General features: G+C 37.5%; 3 protein-coding genes across 9 annotated transcripts; 2 read left to right on the top strand and 1 right to left on the bottom strand.

Annotated features, from left to right (window-relative positions):
• The first annotated feature begins 1,623 nt into the window (after nucleotides 1-1,623).
• On the top strand, nucleotides 1,624-13,810 carry myzap (myocardial zonula adherens protein). Of its 5 annotated transcripts, XM_056752500.1 has the most exons (16): nucleotides 1,624-1,646; nucleotides 3,342-3,433; nucleotides 3,532-3,884; nucleotides 4,729-4,803; nucleotides 7,929-8,024; nucleotides 9,128-9,286; nucleotides 9,661-9,753; nucleotides 9,907-10,047; nucleotides 10,369-10,521; nucleotides 10,892-11,017; nucleotides 11,354-11,482; nucleotides 11,566-11,660; nucleotides 11,953-12,058; nucleotides 12,146-12,229; nucleotides 12,493-12,599; nucleotides 12,686-13,810. In XM_056752500.1, the coding sequence occupies exons 3-16, from the start codon at nucleotides 3,816-3,818 to the stop codon at nucleotides 13,029-13,031; spliced, it is 1,779 nt and encodes a 592-aa protein (XP_056608478.1). In that variant the 5' UTR covers nucleotides 1,624-1,646; nucleotides 3,342-3,433; nucleotides 3,532-3,815; the 3' UTR covers nucleotides 13,032-13,810. The 5 variants fall into 5 exon arrangements, with proteins under 5 accessions (XP_056608478.1, XP_056608492.1, XP_056608469.1 ...); XM_056752491.1 differs by lacking the exon at nucleotides 1,624-1,646 and having other exon boundaries at nucleotides 1,868-3,433; XM_056752514.1 differs by lacking the exon at nucleotides 1,624-1,646 and having other exon boundaries at nucleotides 1,864-3,884; nucleotides 12,538-12,599.
• A 1,273-nt stretch (nucleotides 13,811-15,083) lies between these two features.
• Nucleotides 15,084-20,023, top strand: wdr93 (WD repeat domain 93). Of its 2 annotated transcripts, none has more exons than XM_056757466.1 (17): nucleotides 15,084-15,118; nucleotides 15,191-15,272; nucleotides 15,683-15,941; nucleotides 16,049-16,250; nucleotides 16,342-16,406; nucleotides 16,493-16,571; nucleotides 16,721-16,794; nucleotides 17,016-17,100; nucleotides 17,230-17,419; nucleotides 17,544-17,614; nucleotides 17,789-17,872; nucleotides 17,956-18,087; nucleotides 18,220-18,436; nucleotides 18,513-18,573; nucleotides 18,673-18,829; nucleotides 19,043-19,232; nucleotides 19,400-20,023. In XM_056757466.1, exons 3-17 carry the CDS (start codon nucleotides 15,684-15,686, stop codon nucleotides 19,473-19,475), a joined length of 1,941 nt encoding a protein of 646 aa, XP_056613444.1. In that variant the 5' UTR covers nucleotides 15,084-15,118; nucleotides 15,191-15,272; nucleotide 15,683; the 3' UTR covers nucleotides 19,476-20,023. The 2 variants fall into 2 exon arrangements, with proteins under 2 accessions (XP_056613444.1, XP_056613451.1); XM_056757473.1 differs by having other exon boundaries at nucleotides 15,090-15,113.
• Nucleotides 20,024-20,117: 94 nt separating this feature from the next.
• Nucleotides 20,118-22,405, bottom strand: gnrhr2 (gonadotropin releasing hormone receptor 2). 2 transcript variants are annotated; one of them, XM_056757484.1, is made up of 3 exons: nucleotides 21,875-22,405; nucleotides 21,211-21,412; nucleotides 20,118-21,078 (listed from the first exon to the last, which is right to left on the bottom strand). In XM_056757484.1, the coding sequence occupies exons 1-3, from the start codon at nucleotides 22,397-22,399 to the stop codon at nucleotides 20,579-20,581; spliced, it is 1,227 nt and encodes a 408-aa protein (XP_056613462.1). In that variant the 5' UTR covers nucleotides 22,400-22,405; the 3' UTR covers nucleotides 20,118-20,578. The 2 variants fall into 2 exon arrangements, with proteins under 2 accessions (XP_056613462.1, XP_056613474.1); XM_056757496.1 differs by having other exon boundaries at nucleotides 21,044-21,108.
• Nucleotides 22,406-23,221: the final 816 nt, after the last annotated feature.

The raw sequence follows: 23,221 nt of genomic DNA, 5'->3' as shown, positions 1-23,221 counted from the left end.
GGACATCACATTCCTGTGTACGCAGAACTCAAAAATGTGAAATAACCAGTTCTCTGAGCTCATTTATTGTCTTGTGTTGACACGTTCATGTTGTTAGAGAGTCTGACTGCTGTTATTATATTCACCTGTCAACTTGAGGTGACGTTGGAGCCACGCTGCAGTTCAAAACAACTTCAAACAACAAACAATTTAAGCTCTCTGCCACCGTTTCTTTAAAAAAATTAAGAAGGAAGTGAAGTTCAAGAATTTCTAATCTGACCACATTTATATTTCACAAAATAGAGAATCTAAGAACACAGAGAACCTAAACACAATTGAACAGAACCCTCAGACTCTATTAAAAATCAAATAAATCAACAACAATGAACAATAAAATGTTTAAAATCATAATTTGTATTACTACAGACAACCTAAACTTTATTAATTCATTAATAATTAATTTATGCATTTTTAGAATTCAGCATTATTTCTTTGCATGTGTGAATTATTTTTACGCTTAAGAATGAACCACACAGAAGCTTTTATCAGACTGAGCTTGTTTCTGAAGACAACTATCTTAAATAAACAAAGACACATACAAAACCCTGTCTTTAATGTTTTTTTAAATTATGTTGTGTCTCTTATTGATAACACTTTTGAAAGGTCTTCTAATACCTTCTCGTAAAAACACCTTTTATTTGTTTTGCTTCTGAACACAAAAGGGAAGGGGGGTAAAAGAAAATCACAAAAGAAAACCAAGTCCTCTCTAGATAAAAAAATGTGTGTCTAGAGTGGCTTGAAAATAAATAAGAAATGTAATTTCTTCTAAAGACATCTGCAAACAGACACACATTATTTGTTGGATTTCTTTAGGCCAGGTATTCTAGCTGTTTCTCGTCTCTTTCCTGTTGTCACTCCCCATTACAAACACGAGTCTTCTTCTCTGATCTGCACCTCAGGGAATCTAACTTATCAGGTAAGACCAGGCAAGTGATGTGACAAATATTGTAGCACAATGAACTTACACTTTTCTCTTCCTCATGCAGGGTGTGGGGCAAACAGACGTAAACGGTGTCTGGGTGCACCGATTTGTCAGTAATGTTGTTTTTCGAGTAATGATTGTTTTTAATTTCACTAATATCTCACGTGGAAAGCTCAAGCAGATGTTTTCTTTAGATAAAAGGGGGAACTCGTCAGCTAGATGGCACATGTGTAGCATTAATGTGGGAAAATGTGTGTTGTTCCCAAAATCAGTCAATAGTTTTCCTGAATAATTGATGTGCTTCTCCAGCCATTCAGTTTGATGCTGGCATTGTTTGCTAGAAAACTATAAACACTTTCTTTATAAGTTAATGCATGCACCGATGGAAGAATGCCTTGCCAATGCAAGCTGTCTAGACAAATCACGTGACAATCACCCATTGAGTTGCACCAATTCAGTCATTTTCGTACCTAAAAATCAAGCAACTAAAAATTTTCAGCTCTGCCATTGTAAAAATTCAATATTCGTTATTAATAACATTTTATTTATATACTATTATATGAGCGGAAGTGTGTTATGGGGGCTAAATAGAGATGGTCGATAGGTCACGTGATCTCAATATGGCGGCAGTCCAGGTCCACCTTTATATTTGATTAAGCCCCTGATATAACTGGACACGTTTAAAGTGAGTGTACATGGTTTTAATAATATTTTCCTAAAGATGCTTATTTCTTTAGCAGCAAGCTTTCTTAACGGAGGAAATCACCTCTGCGGTTAAATTTGGGTAATCCTTGTGTTAAAATGAGAGTTACAAGATCTAATCAATTGTACGAGTATTCGCAGATTCATTGGGGATATAAATTTATTTTTACACCACATAAAAACCTTTATAAATGAGTGAATACATGAATTGCGTCAGACAACATATTTTGTAGCTTACGTCGACATACAAACAAGTTACACGAGCTTCAAAATACAGCTTAAACATCGCAGGTTGACTGATGCGAAACTAAAAGCTACGATGTTTTATAAAGTTAACGATTTGTAGCAGATAACATTTTATTTACGTGAAACTAGGACTCGGATAAGAAGGTCTGATAAAATTCTAAAAAATCCTGCAAAGTGAAAGATATCCTGTAAATGCAAGGTCACAGTAGTTCATTAATTTCTTTAACAAATGATTGTTGTTCAGTAATTGGAATAAGACAAGGTTTTATTATAGTAAAAATAAAGTAAACATGTTTTTGAAAGAATACCATTCGTATGGGCATGTCAAATAAACGGTTAAATTGTGCTACCTTTGTGGTTACTACAAATAAAACTATGTTTAGCAAACTATTGTTAAACATGGTTCATTTTTATAGGGGGAGGATAAATAATAAATGTCAGGCATAGTTCAAATGGTGCAAAAGAGTTTTTAAGTACCACCTTCCCAGATAGCAATGAGTCGGCGGACCACCGGCTCATTGAGCATTGTTGAACTGAACTGTCACAAATACTTGTGTAGTAGGTTAGTAGGGTACAACTCCAAAGATCATTTTTCCATCATGAAAGGCTGGAACATAATCCCATTGACCTTTCACAATCGGCTTCATTTCCCTGCTCTTGGATTTCTACATGTTCGAGAGGTTTGTTATCTTTGTCATTAAAATGTCCAAATTATCCATGTCTTAAAGATGATATCTAGTTTAAAGTGTGTCTTAACATTAAAAGAGGCAAAAAGTCAAGAGAATCAAAAAGTTGGTGCTCTCATCCGATGAATCAAACAAATACATTGAAAAGTGAAAACGGTAGAAGAGTTTATCATTAAACCGGGACGTGTTTTAAAAATGAATGATTGACCTACAACGTGTGCACTTTGAAATATCATAAGTAAACGAAATCACACTCATTAAAGATGTCATCGAGGCGGACTGGGAAGCAAATTCGGCCCTGGATTTTTCGGCCCTCCACCAATTTTGTCGAAGGGGGGTAGGTGGTGTGCGATGTGTTTGATGGCATCCGTCCTCCACCACGACTACGTCCGCCAATCCGCCCCTGGTCGCGGCCATAGCCTATCGGTGGGATGGTCGTTCTGGACTTTGACAGAATGTAGTACCGGTCAGTCCTCCCCTGGATGTCATCAGACAACATTCAGAAATGCTGTTTGCTAGTAGGCAAGACTAAGATTTTTCTCATAGTCCTTAACAAAGAAATTAGGCACGTTATTACAGGTATTTTGTGCTTTTTCCTTTATTTTCATTTCTTGTGATCATGCTGCCTTTTTAAATGACTAAATTCACTTGAGAATGACTGCAAACGTGTCATTCTAAACAAAGCAAATACAGTCACATTGCAAGCAGTAGAATAAGCTCTTTAAGGTGTAACGCCTCCACTACAGCGAATATGATGAGGGCTCCACCCTGATGACATCGGCCCCACCCCACGAAAGCAGCTGGTGACAGGTTGGTGGGTGCTCGAGAGAGCATACAGGTAAAATGTGGCTGGACAGGTTTGATGGGAAACTAGGCTTACGTAGCCAGAATAGATAATGAACGACTGAAAGCTCTCTCTCTCTTTCTCTCAATCAGGAGGAGTCTATATGGAACGCTGTCACTCAAGACTTATCTGCCTGCTGGATTGCTGTTTTTCTACTGACCTATGCACATTGGAATACTGAGGCTCGTTTTCCCCCGATACTCTCTCTCTCTCCTCCCTCTTATCCGGGGGAAGGATTTCTGGCAGTGCTGTTGAGGGGAACTTTTTCCATTCTTCCTCTCTTTGACACTGTGTAGCCTGGAGCGGAGGGAGTGGACATTGATAGTGTGTGTGTGAATGTGTGGCGTGGACAGAAAGGGACATTGAAGAAGGAGGCATGCTGCGAAATGGCATGGCCGGTTCCACTGGGACCAGGACCACCACTGAGATATCGGACCTCAATGAGGTAAGAAACGCAGTTGAAGGCAATAAATTGCTCATCTTTGAACTTTGTTTCCCTGCGAGTTTTCCTCTTTTCCTAGAATTCTCTGTCAGTGTCATTTGTTCACGTTTGCTCGTTTCAGCTCACACTCCGTTCCTCACTCTCTCTCTCCCCATTCCGTCCCTTGTGTTTTGGACTGTGCTCTCATGGCTGTATCTAGGCTCATCGGTGGCACATAGTCGTGCTGTTGACTTGTGCATGTTAGATTTTCCACATAGATTCAGGGTTCTGTTTTTTAGCGAGGGCCTGTAATAAGAGCTGCCATTCTGTGAGGCAGGGCCCTGTCATGTTTATTTTATCAGGGCCTGGCACTCAGCCGTCACTGCTGTGGTCAGCTGCCATTCACTGACAGTCTTACAGCTAATCATCTGACACCCACTCAGATTCAGCTTCAGTAACATGCAGAGAGGGCATCAAAAGTTAGAGAACCACATTTGTAGAATGTAGTCTTTGAATGTATGTATGTACATATCGGAAATGGTTAATCATTGGAAGGATGTCACTACTAGTAAGATAAATGTTATGTTTGGCAGGGCTTGTGATACCGTCATGTCTTGGTGCTCTTGTGAAACATCAAGTGTTTTTTGGACAGTGTATAAATTCACTACATGAGAAATAACGTTCTTTCATTTAAATATTTGTATAACTTTTATCTATTGTGTCTTATCTTTGATCTCATACTATCTTTATCAGTTTCTACTGAGTGCTTTACATAATTTGAATAGCTGCCACCGGGTGACAACATTGTGACTAATGCTTGTTTGTTTGTTTATCTGTTTTGTTTGTCGTCTGTGACCACGTCCACCAGAGAGGAATTAGGCGTCTGAGACTCACTCTGCGACCCGATGATACTCCTAAGACTCAGAATGAAACGGCCAACTCTGTAAGTATCATTTTCTATATCATCTATTCCAGACGGATTAAACACGCCTAACATGTCTTCACGTCATTATATCAGACTTCCTCTTTCTCACTGACTTTGGTAACTTTATTTTGTTTGGAGAGCGCCACAAATGGCATAATGGCCTGATAACAGAAAATAGATAAACATTTCTGATTGTTTCCTGTCATGATTCAACAGCTCTTGGTGTAGTATGTAAGAATAATGTGGGAGTCCTGAAATATCACAGTATGTAAGTTGCTTTAGGTGAAAGTGTGTGCTAAATGGAAAAATGTTTTTACGCTACTGTTAAAAGTTTCTGCATTTTAATTCCCTAAATAGATACTCCTGAAAATCCCACATTGCTCCTTTAATGCACCATGAACTAACATGAAAAGTTGTATTGACAATATCTGACACTAATAGATTTAGTAGATGCTAAAAACTATTTTCATAATTGTAAGCGAATGATTTTACTCATGTTATAAAAATACAACCTTATTGTTAAGAATCTAAATTTATTACGGGCTGCTGCTTCTTCTTCATTATTTGGTCAAATTCGTCAGTTTTTTTGCAAAGATTTGAAGTAAATAAATATGTTGGCACAATTTGTTGTTCTGTTTACAAAATCATTTTAAACACTAAGACATCTTCAGATTTTAAAATGATGAGAAACATTTCAGTCATGCATTTCAGAACTTTTACGCTATAACTTTTAAATTGTGTTAAATATATTTGTGATAAACCCATGCATACAAACTCTATTGTTGCCTGCTATTGTGCTTCATTTCCACGTGCAAATGTAAACAACACTGTACAGACCGCCACAGGCAATATATTAAAAACTAATTAGGCTTTATATATGCTGATTTCTTGTTCATACATCCTTGAGCTGTCTTAGGCGGGTCACATGAAACAAAGTTAATGGAATTAGTCACTTGTTTACCTAAGGAGTCGAAGTTAATTTTAAGCATGTTTACCACCCTCATATCATGCTTAGTCTACTGTATGTGATAAATGGATGTATAAGTTGGCATAAGCCCTCCACAGACGTGCTGGAAAAGAAGTCAAAAGAGGTGTCTCATGAGAGGCTCTGTAGCTTGCCTTAGGAGCTTTTAGACCTTGAGGTCAAACTGTTGGGTCTCCGATAGTAGCTGCTTTGGGAACATCTAGGACTTTCATAAGCCAGATAGTAAGAAATAGAAATCCAGGAGTTCTGCCAACAGAAAAATTTGAAGGCCTTATCAGCGTCTCTCTCAGGAGAGGCCAGCTGTAGACTGTCATCGTGTTGTGTGCAACGTCAGTTAACACATCTCAGGATCTCCGAATGAGCTGTCGATGGCCATTTTAAGTAGAAAGCCATTTTCTTTATAAAGAATGTGCTGCGGTAAATAGATATTAAAAAGTGTGGATAACTGTTAAGCACAGCAAAAAGGACTTCTAGTATTACTCTGTCAATGTGTAAAAACAGATAACTCATTTTTTGTAAAAAAAATCTTCGAATGTTATTAGTTTTATTGTGTTAGTTAGTTAGCTGTATGTTTGTTAAGTTACAATTATTACTACCAACTGTAGTTTAATTAATATGAATCGGAATGCATAATAAAAAAGTTTTTAAAATAGTAAAAAACCGAGTTACCTGTTTTTGCAAATTAACTCTTCATTTGCGACTGGTAGGGACACAGTCATACATACAAAATTTAAACCAGGTCAGAGAAAGACAAAAAGGTGAAAAGAGGAAGGTGAGTAAAATATTTTGAGATATTCTATTACTTTTATAACAGTGACAAAAAAAACCCATTGCAAAATTGTAGAAGGGCGTGTTTGGTAATCTTATCCACCGTGGGAGATAGCTCTACCTGTGGTCTGCATTACCCGAGTTACACCTGTTGGATAACAAGAATGCCAGAAATATACACTGATCCAGGATCACCTTTTCTTGTAAAGGCATTTACCATATTCTCTCAGAATGACGGCATTACTGGTCTCAGAAAAGCCAGAGTGAGCAGTTCTTCACCTACTGTAACCCACACAAACACATATACTGTATTCTGTGAAACAGGTGCTAGACAGGATCGAACAGCTGCTGACACGTCTTTGTACAACAACAATAGTGCTTACAGGTGGAGCATAGAGAGGACAGAGCATTCAATCAATAAGACTATACAGAAGGAATAGAGAATATGAAAAGGGTAAAACACAGCAAGCTTTTATTCCAAGGTGTTAACATTGTTGAAGAGATAAAGTGCAATATCAGCAAAATATTTGGAAAAGAAGTAGAGATCTCAGTGCGGCTGTGTTGTTTGTGTTGTCTGTCATTGTTTGGTTAGATACTTTTATGCAGTGTGGTAGAAATGTGTCTGAAATATCCAGTGAATGTACTGTTCTTATCTCGTCGGGGGTAAATCATTAATCTTACTCCCACTCTCTATTTCAAAATATTTGACTTTCTACCTTAATAAAGGGATGTTCTCATGCTTTACATGCTCTAATAAAGAGTATTTCCCACACTTAGCTTGATAAAAATCCGTAGGAGGTTTTAAATAGACAGTTTATCGAAAACAAAAATCCTGTCATCATTAAAGTCCATACATTGGAAGTCAATTTTGGTCATTGTTGTTTGGTTACCAACATTCTTTCAAATATATTGTGTTCTGCAGAAGAAAGAAAGTCATACAGGTTTGAAATAAAATGAGGGTCCTTAAATAAATACTGTAAGTTTCATATTATTAACTGTGTCTTTTTGGGAAGCTGCTGTATATTTTTTCGGGATGAATCTGTAATGAGGTGTGGTCACAACATGAATGAGATTACAGTTCTGCGAAACTTTGTCCTGAGAAAAGAGAGTACCACACCCTCAGTGTGTGATCACAGCTGGAGTTGATCAATATTGTTTCACCTCAGTACAATGTGAAACCTGTCTCACTGAGTATAACAATACTGTTTGTAATAAACAAGAACACTTGTTATGATTTGTCTAACGAAAAACATGCTAAACTTTTAAAAATGGTCAAAACCTGTTTTGCCTATCCCAATCTTAACATTAGACAATATTGTTTTTAACATCAAACCCAAAGATTCAACTTTTAAAAAATATATCAACTGACAGACACTCTGTTACATCACAGAAAGAAAAAGTGGTCAATGGAACCTGGAAAAGGAAAAATGGACTCATGCAGAGAGAGAGACCACCTGGTAGAGAATCATCTGAACAGGAAGACAAGGTACAGCACCTTCACAAGCAAACCTAAATCAATATTAACTACCTTATAACTTAAATATACTTAAAACACACATATTAAAATAATCATCCCAATAGAAACGGGCACAGTATATCCATTACAGTGCCATATGCTTTTAAAACATGTTTTTGTGTATATGTGTATTCATGACACCTGGTAATATTATCTGAGTAATTCTTTCTATGATACTGTTTGAGTAATGGTGAAGTGTAAAACGCCGGTGCTTGTTTTCCACAAGGTATTTGAGCCTATGCGTTATTGTTTTCAAAGCAAGCATGAGATGATGTATGGTGTATGACCTTAGGGCTTTCGTTACACAACATGTTTGTTCGATTATAACTCCTTTGGTCACAGAATCTTGAAGATATTCAGTAAGTGACCTGGTGTATAAAGCATCCAGAATCATGCAGTAGAAGATAAAATCCAGATAAAATTCAAGAATACATTGCAAAGTCAATGATCATCAACCTTGTGCCTTACAGCAAGAGCTTTTAACATTTGCTCCGGGGTGAGGCGTTATAACACCTTTATCAGTTTATCTACCTTTGCCCTTGGCTTACTCATGGAATACATTTTCTAGATGTACTTTCACTAGGTGTTTTTTTAGCGTTCCATGTTTCATGTGCCTTTGAAAATGTGCCCTAAAACTCCACGTTGTTTCAGGTTGCGACTGTTTAGCGTGTTGACAAAATGTTTATATGCTCTCCTACTTGTAAGTTGCTTTGGATAAAAGCATCTGCCAAATTAATAAATGTAAATGTGACACTATTTATGGTTTTAAATAAACCAGAAAATGAACAGGACTGAGTTTTTAATTCTTTGTTCTGCGTTGCAGAAATATGAAACCCTCACTGACGGCAGTTCAGACTGTCTGCATCCCAACCTCTCATTCTGAACGCTACACAACAATGCTTTAAATACCCCGGCATGCAGATCTTCTTAATCATAAATATTTACTCATAACAGCGACAGTCTTATTAAGTCAACCCGAATGCACTAATATACATATAGCAGTGGGATCGGCACTCATAGCATTTAACACAACTATAAACTGAAATCTGACCCCTGTGGTCCTTTTCCCTCAGCGCCCTGTATCCAATGGCATCATTAAGGAACCGCCTGCTCAGCACGGGCCCAGAGTCTATGACGGAGTGCAGAGCACAGCCTCCAACCTCCAACAGGATGTGATGGCACGCGAGGGGTCTGTCAGTCACCTGAGGGATGAAATGAAGTACATCAGAGAGGTAAACACATCCTTTCTGTTTATTAGAAGACAATAGCACGACAAAATATCAAGATTTATGAAGGATCTTTATATATAAACTCTGTGGTACTCTGTGTACCTTCCTGCAACCTTATCTAGTGACTTTACTTTGTATTGAAGGAATACATTGTATCTGTTTGTGTGTTCTCTGACCTTGACATTGCACATTCTAGCAGTTGAGCTACAGAAACCCGCTGTACGTGAGCTACAGGAAAATTATTTTTAAATTAACCAGAAAACCTGATTAACTAGTTCAGAGTTTTGATTAACTAAACTGAAGCCGAAACTTAAGTATTCTGGAAGCAAAATCCTGGGAGATTTTAATAAAAAACACACTTCCTTCTTTCCCCACAGGTACGTGACTCTTTGGAAAAAGTCAGAGAGCGGATGTACGGTCAGTTCGGAGGGATGCAGCAGTCAGTGCAAAAATTATCTCAGGAATTAAGGGTGAGTAAAAAGCCACATGACAGTTGACTCATATCTAAGAATATCGTCTTGCTTTTATTAAACACAGAAACACTTTCTCAATTAAAGAACAATGAGAGCCCTGCCTTACGTGTCATAATTGTAAAACAATGTGTTGACTGTGGTCATTCCCAGGTGGCCAACTCTCATAAACAGCATTTAGAGTCAGAAGTGAGGACAAGGAGGGTAGCTATGGACAGCTTTGACCAGATGAACAGCACGCTCATATCAGCAAACATTGATCTGCAGGTACAAGATGACAAAGGCACGACAAAGGCACGATCTCTTAAGAAAAACTTGTTGCTAACAATGTTGGATATCATACATGTCATACTGTTATCAGAAGTTGATAATATAGTTCATAATGTTACACTTTTATGCGGCATTGTGTCTTTACACATGATTTATAGCAGGCAAGGCACAGCCTTAACAAGTCACTGTAAAAGTTGCTGTATTTTATAGGAAGTACATTTAATGCAAATGTCGTACGTGAAATATACAAGGTACAATGATTTCAGCCATTTTTTCAGTTTTGTTTGAGAATTTGCCTTTGTGCAGTGTAATATTTATAAAGATTTCTGTCCATTGCTGTTTTAGAAATCATTGCTGGAAAGCTGTCAAAACCGAGTGGGGAACAGGGATGAGAAGAGATCTCTGCGCGGTTCCTTAGAAAAGACTGAGGAGAAACTAAGGGAGACAGAGAGACAACTACAAGAAGCTCAGGCTGAAAACCTCTCTCTGAAACATCAGGTGCACTAACACACACAAAACACACACACACAAAACTATTAGTATTATCATGTAATTCTTTACCCTACAGCAATGGTCTCAGATAATATTACTTGGTACTAGTTTGATACACAATTCAGGTACTGCCATGGTATTTTATTTGTGACATAGTAAAACATGGCAATACCACTTTGGTACTTTCTGTAAAATTGTATTTTTAATATTCAAAATATTACAAAATAACATACTTGGAACATTATTGAGACTAGAGAACTGTTTGCTAGTACAAACTCAAGACAGTTTTGTACAGAAAATTATATCTTTATATTAGAAACGTTAGTACAGATGCATGTTACAATATTGTAGTAATCCACTACTTTTGTGCATGTAGGTAGAGACGTCTCAGGAGGCCAAAACTCAAGCATTAAAGGAGTTGAGTGCAAAGCTACAGAAGGAATATGAAGAACAACTGCAGGAACAGCAGAAGAAATACATAGAAGAAATAGAGGCTCTGCAGGTACACAACTATACAGACACCCTCATAAAGAATACATTTCTCTATTCAGCTAGTTAAGACTGTATGTAATTACGTGCATCAGTGGTTATATTTTAAGATTGTTATCGTCTAACAAACTCTAAAAAGTCTGGAGTGGTTTTGTTTTATGCTTCACAAGGAGGATGGGAGGATTCCAGTCACATAACAGGAAACATCTGTAGTTACACACCAGGGAAAAGAGAAAAATGTCTATTGTTTAAGATAGGGGCTCCACCTAGTGTTAGAAGTTAAAACTTCAGTGATGGTAAAAACCCTGAATGAAGATGTTCCTAAGAACTCGATTTACTTTTAACACAGGCGCAGCTGGACGACTACATGAGGAGGCTTGAAGAGGCAGAGAGGAATGCAAAAATAGCCGAGGCCAAGATCGCCGAAAGGGACCAAAGGATAGCAGAGGTGGAACGGTTACTTAACTGTATGGCTCAGGTAAATAATATCGCTTTAATCACTCCTAGCCTTTTCCACTGAAGATATTTGGTGCATTAATATATCTCTGCTGTTTATATTAGGAGAAGGGTGACCTGATAACAAAGCTTTGTGACTGTGAACAACGCTTACGTGGTTTGGACCAAATTGACCATGCAGACATTGCTGTGACTAAACAGTAAGACAACCAGCAATACGTTTTTCCACTGCAACATGTGTTTTTTAATAGAGGATGCTTAAAATCTTTTTGTTTCTTGGGATAGCCCAAAGGCCCTAGAAACCAGCAACATAATTATATTTCAAGACAATATATATTGCACATGCATAGCACTAACAAATAAAGAAGCATCTTAACATTCTCTGCTCGGAGAGAAAATTCCTAAAATCTGCCTGGAGTATAATTTTATTTAAGAATAATAGTTTTTATTGCAAACTGTATATTATCACTTGTATACAACGTGTTTCCTCAGATCTGAGCAGCTAAAGGAAGAAGCAACAGAACTGAGAGAGAGAATAAAGCACCTCAACGATATGGTGTTTTCTCAGCAGAGGAAGGTCAAGTCCATGATAGAAGAGGTAAAGATTTGATGTACCATAAACACCAAATTTGTCAGAAATCACTTTAAAGTCTTGATATGATGTGACCTAACCAAAATTCCATAGGTTGAATCACTGAGAGATAAAGTTGCACAGAAGGACATGGTCATCGCTGAGCTGATGGACAGGATTGCCATTGTGGAGTGTGAGGTAGGACCAACATCAGATTTTTGCATTTCGCTTCACCAATCAACAATAGGCACAGAATGGTCGAAAAAAGCATGCTGAATGTGAACACTTCACATTCCACTGCTATTCTGTCAGCTGGAATTTTTTATTTGATTCCTTTTGATTGTCGTTTCAAATCTCTTGTACGTCTACGCTGAGTCAAACCTAGCTCAACAGTCTGTCTGTATATCTGTCAGTTTTCTATGCCTCTGATCTGACTCTGTCCTTTGCCTTGCTTCTCCTAGAATAATGAGTTAGAAGACAAGCTGAAGTATTTTATGTCTGTACAGCGAAATTCTGAAACTAAAGTAGCCTCCAGGGAAATTGGAGTTGGCTGTGACCTGCCCATTAGGTAATGAGCTCAACATTGGCTCGCCATTAGAAATGAAAGATTACTTTCGAAGCACCGTCTACACACATTGTCTTCTGTTTTCTTAGATCTGAGGAGCAGCCGTATGTAGCGCCTGTCCTACCCAGTTCTTTCTCAACAGTCCCACGAGTTAGCAGACTGGAGGGTAGTCTTCTTAAATATTCTCCTGGTCAGTACACCACAATGCTGCGGTCCAAAAACGTATATACACAGGACACCGTGACAAGCACCACACAAACCGCATCATCTTCAAGTTACATTCAGACCAGTCATGAGAATGAGGAGTCTGAGTCCACACTATCTCAAACCTCAGAGCTGACCACTACCAGTCCCAGAGCAAGAACCAGCCCGTCACAGATCTACACTCCGTTTATGAGGCTAATGGAGACAACTCCTCAATTTAACTTTGATTAAATGAAATACTGCTTAAACTGAAGCCGACATTCTGGAACACAAAGTATTCTTGTTTTGTTACTGCTTGTGTATGCCGTAATTGCCCACTGATCTGTGAATAACTTATTTTACAAGTGTATGTTGATCCGATCTATTTGCTTTATTTACTAAAAAGCTAGCAATTGTTTTATGTGAAGCAATAACTCATAGTTTACTATTGTGTATTTATATTTCCTTTTTCTGAGCACATTTTGATTAGGTTATTTTCTTAACTGTATTATCCAAATATTATTTTGTTATAAAAGTGAACTTGATAGGATTTATATATAGAGGGTTTTTTCAGTAACAGTGTGATGATATTTTATCAACTGTGATACATCAGGACTTGTACACTTCCATGTTTATTAATGTGTATAAATGGATATCTTTATTTGTATAAGGAGATTTGTTCAAATAACTGGACTTGAACTCCCTGTTGCACTTATGCCCTGAATGCACCAACTACAGTTTATTCAACTCTGTAGATTTTTTACAGGTCTATTAAACTTTAAAAGAACGAGCAATGTAAAATAAATTGTATTGTTTTGTTCTAGAGAACCTTCAGAGGTAAATAACATGAAGGCTTACAGACTTGTTATATAAATTATTATAAAGCACTTTATAAAGTGAATCAGTGCCTGTCTTACAAAACACTGAAACATATTTGGTATTTTCACATGTTTCTTCTCTCTGAGTGTTATATTTACAGTACATATCACTGGGTATATTGTTCAATAAATTAAATATTACCAAACCTTCAACTCCGTGGGCTCTACAGAAGATTATAGTCTACGGTGGCGAATCTGTTTTACAGATAATGTTCTGCTGAGCAGTGGAGTGCTCAATCCTATACTGGGACAGGGTTGTAAAGACCAAAAGGTAGTAGAGACGTACAGAAGTAGCTGGTTGCTTTAATCTACACAAGCAAATTTATTTTTGAGTTTATAAACGGGTATTTTATTTATTAAATTAATCACCTGTTTTCAAGCATTACTTTTCAATCTTGAGTCTTAACTTTGTAATATATGTGGACATTATCATATAGTCAGCAAAAAAGTTCTCTCACGTTTAGTTGCTTTTCTTTAAAAAAATTATATGAATGTCTCAAAGACTGTTCCACAAGTGCATGTACATGAATTGTTATTGGTTCACTGAACACTGATTCACTGGCCATCCAGTGTGTTTCCCGCCTGCTGCCCGAGATGCTCGGATAGGCTACGCTTTAGCCCCCGTGACCCTGCATGACACATAAATCAAACCAAAATGGGTTGATGAAAATGTCTCTACACATTCATTATGTTCCATGCTAACCATTGCTGGTGCTCATTATGAGATCATCACTGTTGATCATAATGACATCACCCCTGTTTGACATCGTAAATGAAAAATCACTGGATCAATGTGACATCATCATTCCTTATGACATTGCTCATGGTGACATCATTATTTTTGATAGTTGTGACAGCTAATTATGATGTCTTAGCTCATTATGACATCACACTGTTGGACATTACATCATCGTTAACATGTTTTATGTTGCTAGTGAGTGTCATAATGAGCGATGAGTGGAAAGACACAACATTATTTAAGTAGTATTCATATTAAATACCAAACAACCCACATGAATTTTAAATAGGCTATGAATAATTTGATTATTATGATTATCCCTTACAAAAAATAGCAATGTTTTAACTACAGTACATAATGAAATGAATACACCAAAAACATGGTTCCCACTACACGTTTTCCTCAGAACAATCATGGTTAGTGTTGGCAAAGGGTCGTTTAAACTGACACAGTGGATGCTTCCTCCCAGAGGTCATACACTGCTAAAACCTGATTTAAATATCTTAAATAGTGTTATATCTTTTCATCCATTAAGTGACACAAAACATTTAGGTCATATAAAGATCTATTAGTAAAATACAAATCCTGGGGCCTAATCCTATTGATCGTTGGGAATCTTTTTATGTTCCGATATCTTCACAAGCTTGAATGATCACGACCTTAAAACGTTGTCATGACAACCTACCACTCCGGAAGAGCTCCGGTGTGGTGTCGGCGGTGAGGTACTGTGTTCAAAATGTGCATTATTCATTTATATTAAAGATGTGTTTCGATTGAATTACACCTTTTCACAGGAATAGTTGAATCCCATCCGAAACCTGCAGATTTCAAATTATTTCTCATCGCAATGAGATCCACGTGAGCAAAGAACTCCAGGTGACATTACCTTCGAGTATTAACACCACAATGCATGTTTTTTTAACTTAATGATTTATATTGTTTAAGTTGAACGGTTTCCCAACTTAACAGCTTGTGTATCCAACTTTTTTCCTGGTGTGCACTGTAAGTACACAGCATCATGTGACAAAAGTAATTGATTTGACGTGTCTGCGCGTTTTCTTTGTGCCACGACTATAAGAGACGCACGTATGTTACTTACTAACGTTACCATGCATACTGTATCATGTACAGTACAAATTTAAATGGAAAAACTACACAGGGTTACTTTTAAAAACGTTGATATTAAAAAATATCAGCTTATATATTTATATGCAAGTGTGCATATGTTTATTTTAATGTGGAGCAGTTTCAGTGCAATTCTGTTCTGTTGTCATTTTTGATTACAGAATGGCTTCGTACATCAGAAAAGGCCTTGAGATTCCAGAGCCGTCAGACTGCAGCAGCAGTGAAGATGACGACATAACTTATTTGACAGATCTGTACCAGCCCGAGCATCAGTTACCCGAGTCTGTCAGGGTGATCAATAAATTGTTGAACAGCCTTGTTGACGGAGCATGGGAAGTTATATCAAACCAGGACAGCATCAGAAAGGATGCAGAGGGAATGAGAAAGGTCCCTGTGCTTAACCCTACTAAAGAAGTGAAGGTATGTTTAATATTACTTCAACTGGATGTCGCATTATGGGTGCACGTGTCCAAAATGTCAATTTTCTCTCTTGAAATATCTTTTAAACTGTCTTTTTTTATCCTTAGCTTCCTGGCAGAATGAATAGTGTGGTGTGCTCTGATGATGGAATTTACTTGTTTCTGGGTCACACTCGTGGTCTGTCAGTCATCAGTACATCCACTCTCACTAGTGTAAGAGCATGGCAGGGTGAAAGAGTGGAGCTTACCAGCATCTCGTGTGCCTCTTTGGAAAACTGCACACACCTTCTATGTACAGTGGATGATATGGGTAATTTCTAGAGATTAGATGATGATTATGTGAGAGATTGTTTTTAAAATCAATATTTGTATTTGAGTATTCATTTTTTCTGTCTTGTAAGGTATTGCCCGACTGTTTGTTCATCACAAAGAGAATATTTACTTGATTAAAGTCCTGAATGAAACCGTAAGTGCACTATACATTTTAAATAGTTTTATTTGTGTTTGTTGTTTGTAATAGAGATGCATGGCATTGTGTTTCATTTTGTGCAGGATGATATAAACCAAAGAAACATCTGTACAAAATTTGAAGTGTCCAGAAGTGCAGACTTTGGAGCTGCAGTCATGACCTGTAAGTCGTAAATGTATCTTATCTCTTATCTCACTAAATTCAATGTACAATAAACTACACATTTTAAATCGTTTCCAATAGAAAACTAAGCTTGCAGTTTAACATAAACGCATAAATTCTGTTGTCGTTCATGGTCAATATCAATGAAGCCAGTGGATCTGTTTGGTTGGATGTTTATCGCTTCCCACGAGATTTGTGGCTTAAAGACCTGGAAACCAAACAGGTAACTGTTATGATTGATTTAAGAAAAAATATTTCTGGTAGAAAACATATTCTTTACTATATGAATCTTATAATACATACTGAGCATGGTCATTTGTTAATGTTCATTTCAAATTCACGTTTTTTGGAGGCACATCTTCAATTTACATGTTATTATGTTTGCTGGCACTGTTTCCTGAGTTGCTTTAATGAGATGATAATGTTCTGCTGTCTTTTCTGTAGGCCACACAAACCTCAGGCTCCACAGAGGCCAAACTATCTTCCACAGTCTTACTCATGAAGATTAAACCTCCAGAAATCCCTCCAGGTATCTCATTTAAAGAATTGATGCATTATCTAATTTCTTCAGTATCTTCACGGAAAAGCTCAGTTTATAAATGTATCATTTTTCTTGCTCTGGTTGATTTGAAAATGTTCTGAATCATATTTTTGTAAGGAACCTCCCTGAGAAGTCCATCTGAAGTCCTTCAGAAAACAGAAGGTGGAACCATAATAGGCTCAGGCCAGTATCACATGATAAGCAGTTCACAATGGGAAAATCAGGATGTGGCATTCAGGAAAACGTTTGCAAAGTACCTCAGCTCCAGTCCGATGACACCCTCACAGCAGAGATCAGAAGGTCCCAGGTAAGATAGTTGAAAGAGTTTTAGTAGCCTACATTTTTTTGTTTGAGTGTTCATCTGATTACATCAAATGGCACAATTATCTTTAGAAATACAACATTTCTGCATGTCAACTTTTTCATTGCAGCAACTGTACTTTTCACTTCTTGCTGCGTGAAGGGTTTTGTCCATTGCCTGGGGGAGCAAAGCCAACTAGAGGTGAAGAGAATTTATTTCACACAAAACTGCAAAAGAAATCTGCCAGAATGTCGATGTTTGTAGTCTTCCCTTATGGAGGTCTATAAAAGTGTATGGTTATTCTTTACTACTGTGAAAAATGTTTTCATTTACTATATGTCCATTTCTGTTTTTTCATGTTATTATTTTATGTAGATATTCCCATTGCCTTATGTCTGTGGTGGAGTGGCAGTCATAATTTTTTACATTATATTCTAAAGAATTCAAAGGAAAAAACAGGTATTTCAGCCCTCAACTCATAAATGAATGATTTATATCGTAGAAGAAAAATATGCTGCTACATTACATTCCTTCTGGATCAGATAGTGAGCCCAGGCCAGATGTGTTGTGGCCAAACTCTCAGGAAATCCTCTGCTCTGCTGTCAGTGCCTGCACAAGGTTCATTGTCTTAGGACTTGTCAATCAGCTGGTGACCATATGGGACCGAAGATTTGGTAAGATTGCTTTGTAAATGCTGTGCCAATTTAATGGCGTTAAATGATAGACTCAAACCTGATTTAATGTCACAATACATTCCTCGCTGACTGTAATCAGATTTTACCCCTAATTATCCTCTGGTGCTGCAGGGTGTCCATACGCCAATATTGTGATCCCTGGAGACAGTGCAATATACAGACTGAAGTTCATTTTGCAGAGTGCTGAGCGACAGCAGGTCAACAGGCCTCTTCAACAAGGCCCCTTTTCACCCCAACTACAGTTAGTGGTCACATGCAGAAATGGTTCATGCTACAGTGTGACAGCAGGACGTGGAGGAGACACACCCATTACTGCGTTTATTGAGAGGTACAAAACACCTAGATTCAAGGAGTTTGCCATGAGAAATACTTAACATTAAAAATATATAATTTGTTTTTATCAGACCAGCAGACCAAGGCGGTTTTGCCACTGTTGCTGAACCTGTGCCCTTTCTAAAGTGTCTGGTAACGGACTCAAAAATGACTTTTTACTTACAATCATGTCATTTCAAACTTCTGTGATAACATTGGTTACAAAAAAACATTATCCCCGTTTATTTCCAGGCTTTATTGATGCAAAGAGATGGGCAAGTATCTGTATGGGACCCGAAGGATGCAGCACCAGTGTTAATCTTAACCCTGCCTCAGACCCATGTGCTGGGCCCGCTCTGGGACCCTGTATATGTGCTGGATCCGGTCCAGCAAAATCTGTATATTAGAGGTTAGCTTCAGATTGTCATCTGGTTGTGCATTTTTAAGATGACTCTACTGGTAAAACTTATTTTGAACTCATTTAAAAGCAACGTTTAATGTTTTACTAGATTAGTTGTCAGATGAATGACTTTATACTGTTCTACTTTTTCAAATGTTGTTATTTTTTCAGTGAGTTACATGTTTCACCTTTAATGCTTTATATATGATTTGTGTTTATTAGGTGACAGTAAAACAGATTTGAAAAAGGTGACAGATGAAGAAGAGGATGAGACTTCGCTTTTCATCTTCAGCTTTTCACAATGTTCAGTAATGGATCTGTATAGGATCACATGGCCAGCTGCCACAGAGAAAGAGACGAGAGTCTCGCTCTTAGGTTTTGAGGAGGCCTGTAACCTTTACATTCAGGAAAGGTTTGTGAACTGTTGTTAACAGTATGCATATATAACAGAATATAAATCTTTAAGCTGTTATAATGTTTATATAATGTTCAGTCATTAGGGAGGATTCTACATTATAATAACAGACTGCGCCTTTATCCAAAAAACATTATGTATACTTTCTATGTTTGTGTCTGTAGGTCGGACACTTTGGAAGAGAGGAACAGAAGTTTGGCTATCCAATGGGAACAGCTTCAGCAGCGTGCTGTTAAATGAACCATCACAGAATGTGACAATGTTCAGACACAACATACTTGACAAAGAGGGAATGCTTTTTACTTCTGTATTTATGTTGATCTAATGCAATGAAATCTTGATGCCATCAAACATTTTGAGTATCATTCTATGCTTCTTTATCTCTATGTATGGTTTAATTCTAGGATATGGTTAGAATTCATGATTTATAAGAGTAGTACACTCCAGTTTTGAACAAGGATTCGATTGTTCAGATAGCACGAAAATCTCTTCTTAAGAATTTTGCGGATGGGTTAAGAGGCACGATTTTGTTAATTTTTATAGCAGCACATTTTAAATTACAACGTATTAAATTGGTAGTCCTGTAGTCAGAACTTGTTCATTAGATATGATTACAGCTAATGATTTTACTTAATTTCAAAACGTTTTTCCAGGATGTATTGTTATTATTTATTTCATTTGACAGCCTAGGCATTAGTCTAAAGCTTGTCTCTAAGTCTAGCAAATCTTTTCATGATTTGTGGGGTTGAACTAAATATCAGTTTCATTAAATGTGTAGTTTACTTGTCCTCAGGCTTGCCCTTCGAAGTTATTACAAGTTATGCATGTCATTATTTTGTTTATTTAATACATTTTAGCCACATTGTGTACTTGCTCACTTCAATTGCCGTGGGCAGAAGACAGATTTTGATATGATTTATGTTAAGATGTGGTACATATAATGATGTAAGTCACAGCCTATCCGCGTTGAGTTCTAAGAAATAATGATCTCTGCTGAGCACCCAAAAGCTTTGATTTCCAATTAATTTATTGTCCTTTTACGTTTGACCACAAGACAAAAATGTGTTACTCTGAAAAAAATCAAAACATATCTTATTTAGACATGTTAATGCATACTGGGTTGTTATCATTGTTACCAACCACTAGCTTAAAGGAATGTAGAAAATATCCATATTTTACCCAGGCATAGGTTGAAACAACCCAGCATAGGATAATTTAAACCAAACAGATGGGTTTGTTCCTTTTTAACAAAACCATGGGTTGAAAATAACCCAGTAGTTTTGAGATTAACAGTGTGTATGATCCAAGTGCTCACAATAGAATTGGCTTAAACTAAAATGATTTCATAAAAAAAAAAACACGCAAACATTTATTACTATACCAGAATCTGCCCCAGTCATCTTTTTACATGGCTCTTCTTCTAATTCTAGCATTTCCCTAGAAGTGTGCTGAACTGCCAGTCTTTTTAAGGTGAAAGAGGAGGCAGAGCATCTGAGGGAAGTCATCAGAGAGTTATTAGTGTTCTCTAGCTCTAAGGTGACCATGTTACTGTCATGCCGTCGTTGCCTCTTGCCTCTACACAGTGGAATGGTGAAGAGACCGTAGATGATGGGGTCCAAACATGCGTTTAACAACCCAAAGACAAAGAGCATGTGTGAGAGGGATTGCGACACGGTTTCCTCCAGTCCAGCAGGATAGAACCAGTACCAAAGACCAAGCATGTAGTAGGGTGTCCAACACACCGTGAATGACAGGACAATGACCACGCTCATCTTCAGCGTACGCATACGTGCCTTTGGGATGTTGTTCTTTGACCTGCGCAGCTGGACTCTGTTCGAAACCACTGGGCGTCACAAAGACAAAAAGAAGTAGCCTGATGGACAATATATTTTAAGGTCATGGTCGTCATATGTTTATCGTTTTAGAATCATACCATACGTCACGAGAATAAAAAAATGCCTCAATCATGACTTACAGTTGTCTTTCATTTTCTTGGAGATCTCAAACAGTATCCTGGTGTAGCAAGAGATCATGATTAGGAGGGGTATGAGGAAGAGAAAGGTGAAGGTAAGCATGTTGTAAAGAGTCTCCTGCCACCGTGAGCTGAAACTGCCGTGGGTTGTGCACTGGATAAACTGCTCGGGGAAATCAATCACCACCACGTGGAAAACAAACACCTGGAAAAGAGAGGACATCCCAAGCATAGATGTTACATAATTACTGGTAGGTAACTATAAGTAGTTGATGTTGCGTATAAAGGAAAATACAATAATATACAGTTTAATCCTTTCGTCATTTACACAATTTTCAAAACCGTATACCATAATTTCTTAAATGGAAGTGGAGAATTTAAAGAATATTGAGGAATATTATTTATCATGCGTTGTAAAAGAGAATGGGGACTGCTGCCACATTATACCCATGTCATTTTGTTTAGAAGGTAATATGGTATTGGGTGAGTAAAGGTTGACAAAATGTTTTTTCTTGGGTGAAGGCTATTTTTTCATATTTTTATATTTCATGTTTAATAAAAATATAAGTGTTTAAAATATAGAGAAACAATACATATATTATAAATAGAGAAGCCCGTTTACTGCAGTATTTTTTTGTAGCCTACTCCATGACAGCGTTTAATATACCTGTGGCAAGGACAACACGATACTCATGGTCCATGCCACACTCAGCAGAACTTTATTCCTCCTCCTAGCTTGGTTGATGGAAAGAGGATTTAGAATAGCAGCCTGTCGGTCCAAACTTATCACCACGGTCATGAAAGCGCAGGAGTACATGGCCAAGAGTTTGAGGAACATCAGTGATCGACACGCGACATCTCCCGCGAGCCACTGCACCGTTATATTCCACGCGGCATCCAGCGGCATGACGACAAACGTGACCAGTAAATCCGCAACAGCCAGATTGGTAATGATGACACGGACGTGTGATTGTTTTCTGCGGTTATGGTTGGCCGAGTAAAGCACGGCGAGGTTGCAGCAGGCAGACAGTGCGCACAGGATGATGGTGACGGTGACTCGGACCTGAGCCGCGGTGGTGAAGCGCGGCAGATGATGGTGATTTTCTGTGTGGTTTGTGTTGCAGTTACTCGCATCATAACTACATGTGAAGTTCAGGAGAGAAGTGTCCTCGCTGTGATACGTTGAGTTCATCTTTAGTCCTACAGATCACCAAAACATGTGGAAGTCCGCATAGACTTGAAGAGACCTGAAATGAACAGAAGCTAAAATTGATTCGGAAAATGTCATTTAATGCATTAATTCATCATAGTAATGAGGCTACCAAACATTTATTTTATGGATGTAAGAGTAAAGCAATAATTACCTTAAAATGCTTCTTTTACATGGACATGCCCAGTTTGTCACTCCAGAGATCTTCCGTCATTTTTGATGAGTTGTAAGTGAATCAAATGTTATGAGTATGAATCTCATCATCATCATCATCATCATCATAGAGGGGCGTGGCTTTTCTATGCGATTTTTCTATCATTTTTCTAGAGGTGTGGGTACCCACATGACCACCAAGATCAAAGATGTTTTCTATTTTTAAATGTATTAAATATTGTACTCATTCGCATTATCATTCTTTTTTAATCATTTTAAAGGGCTGCTATAAATATACCAGGTAGCACACTTTCTAAATAGTTCACACTGTGTTCTTTTCTTTGAAAGGAACTGAATAAAAATCACTAAAATAATCAGGATTACTTATTTTAATAGGTTTTGTGTTTAATAGGTTTAATAAAGCAAATGTGGATCAAAGGACCATACACATTGCGAATGTGACCTGTTTAAAGGACCCTGTTCATTTCGAGGCTTAAGGTTAGTTTGCTAGTGCATTTTTAAGATGGGGGAGTGTTTATTTGATATAAACATACATTTACAAAAATTTTTAGAAATTCAGATGAGCTCCTTCGTTTGTTCAATCTAACTCTAAATTAGAACCCTAATACATCTGTATATAAGAGTAGATAA

This window comes from Triplophysa dalaica, chromosome 1 (genome assembly GCF_015846415.1).
Source record: "Triplophysa dalaica isolate WHDGS20190420 chromosome 1, ASM1584641v1, whole genome shotgun sequence".
NCBI lineage: Eukaryota > Metazoa > Chordata > Actinopteri > Cypriniformes > Nemacheilidae > Triplophysa > Triplophysa dalaica.
Note: the sequence above shows the minus strand (reverse complement) of the source record. Positions and strands in the feature narration are given on the sequence as shown.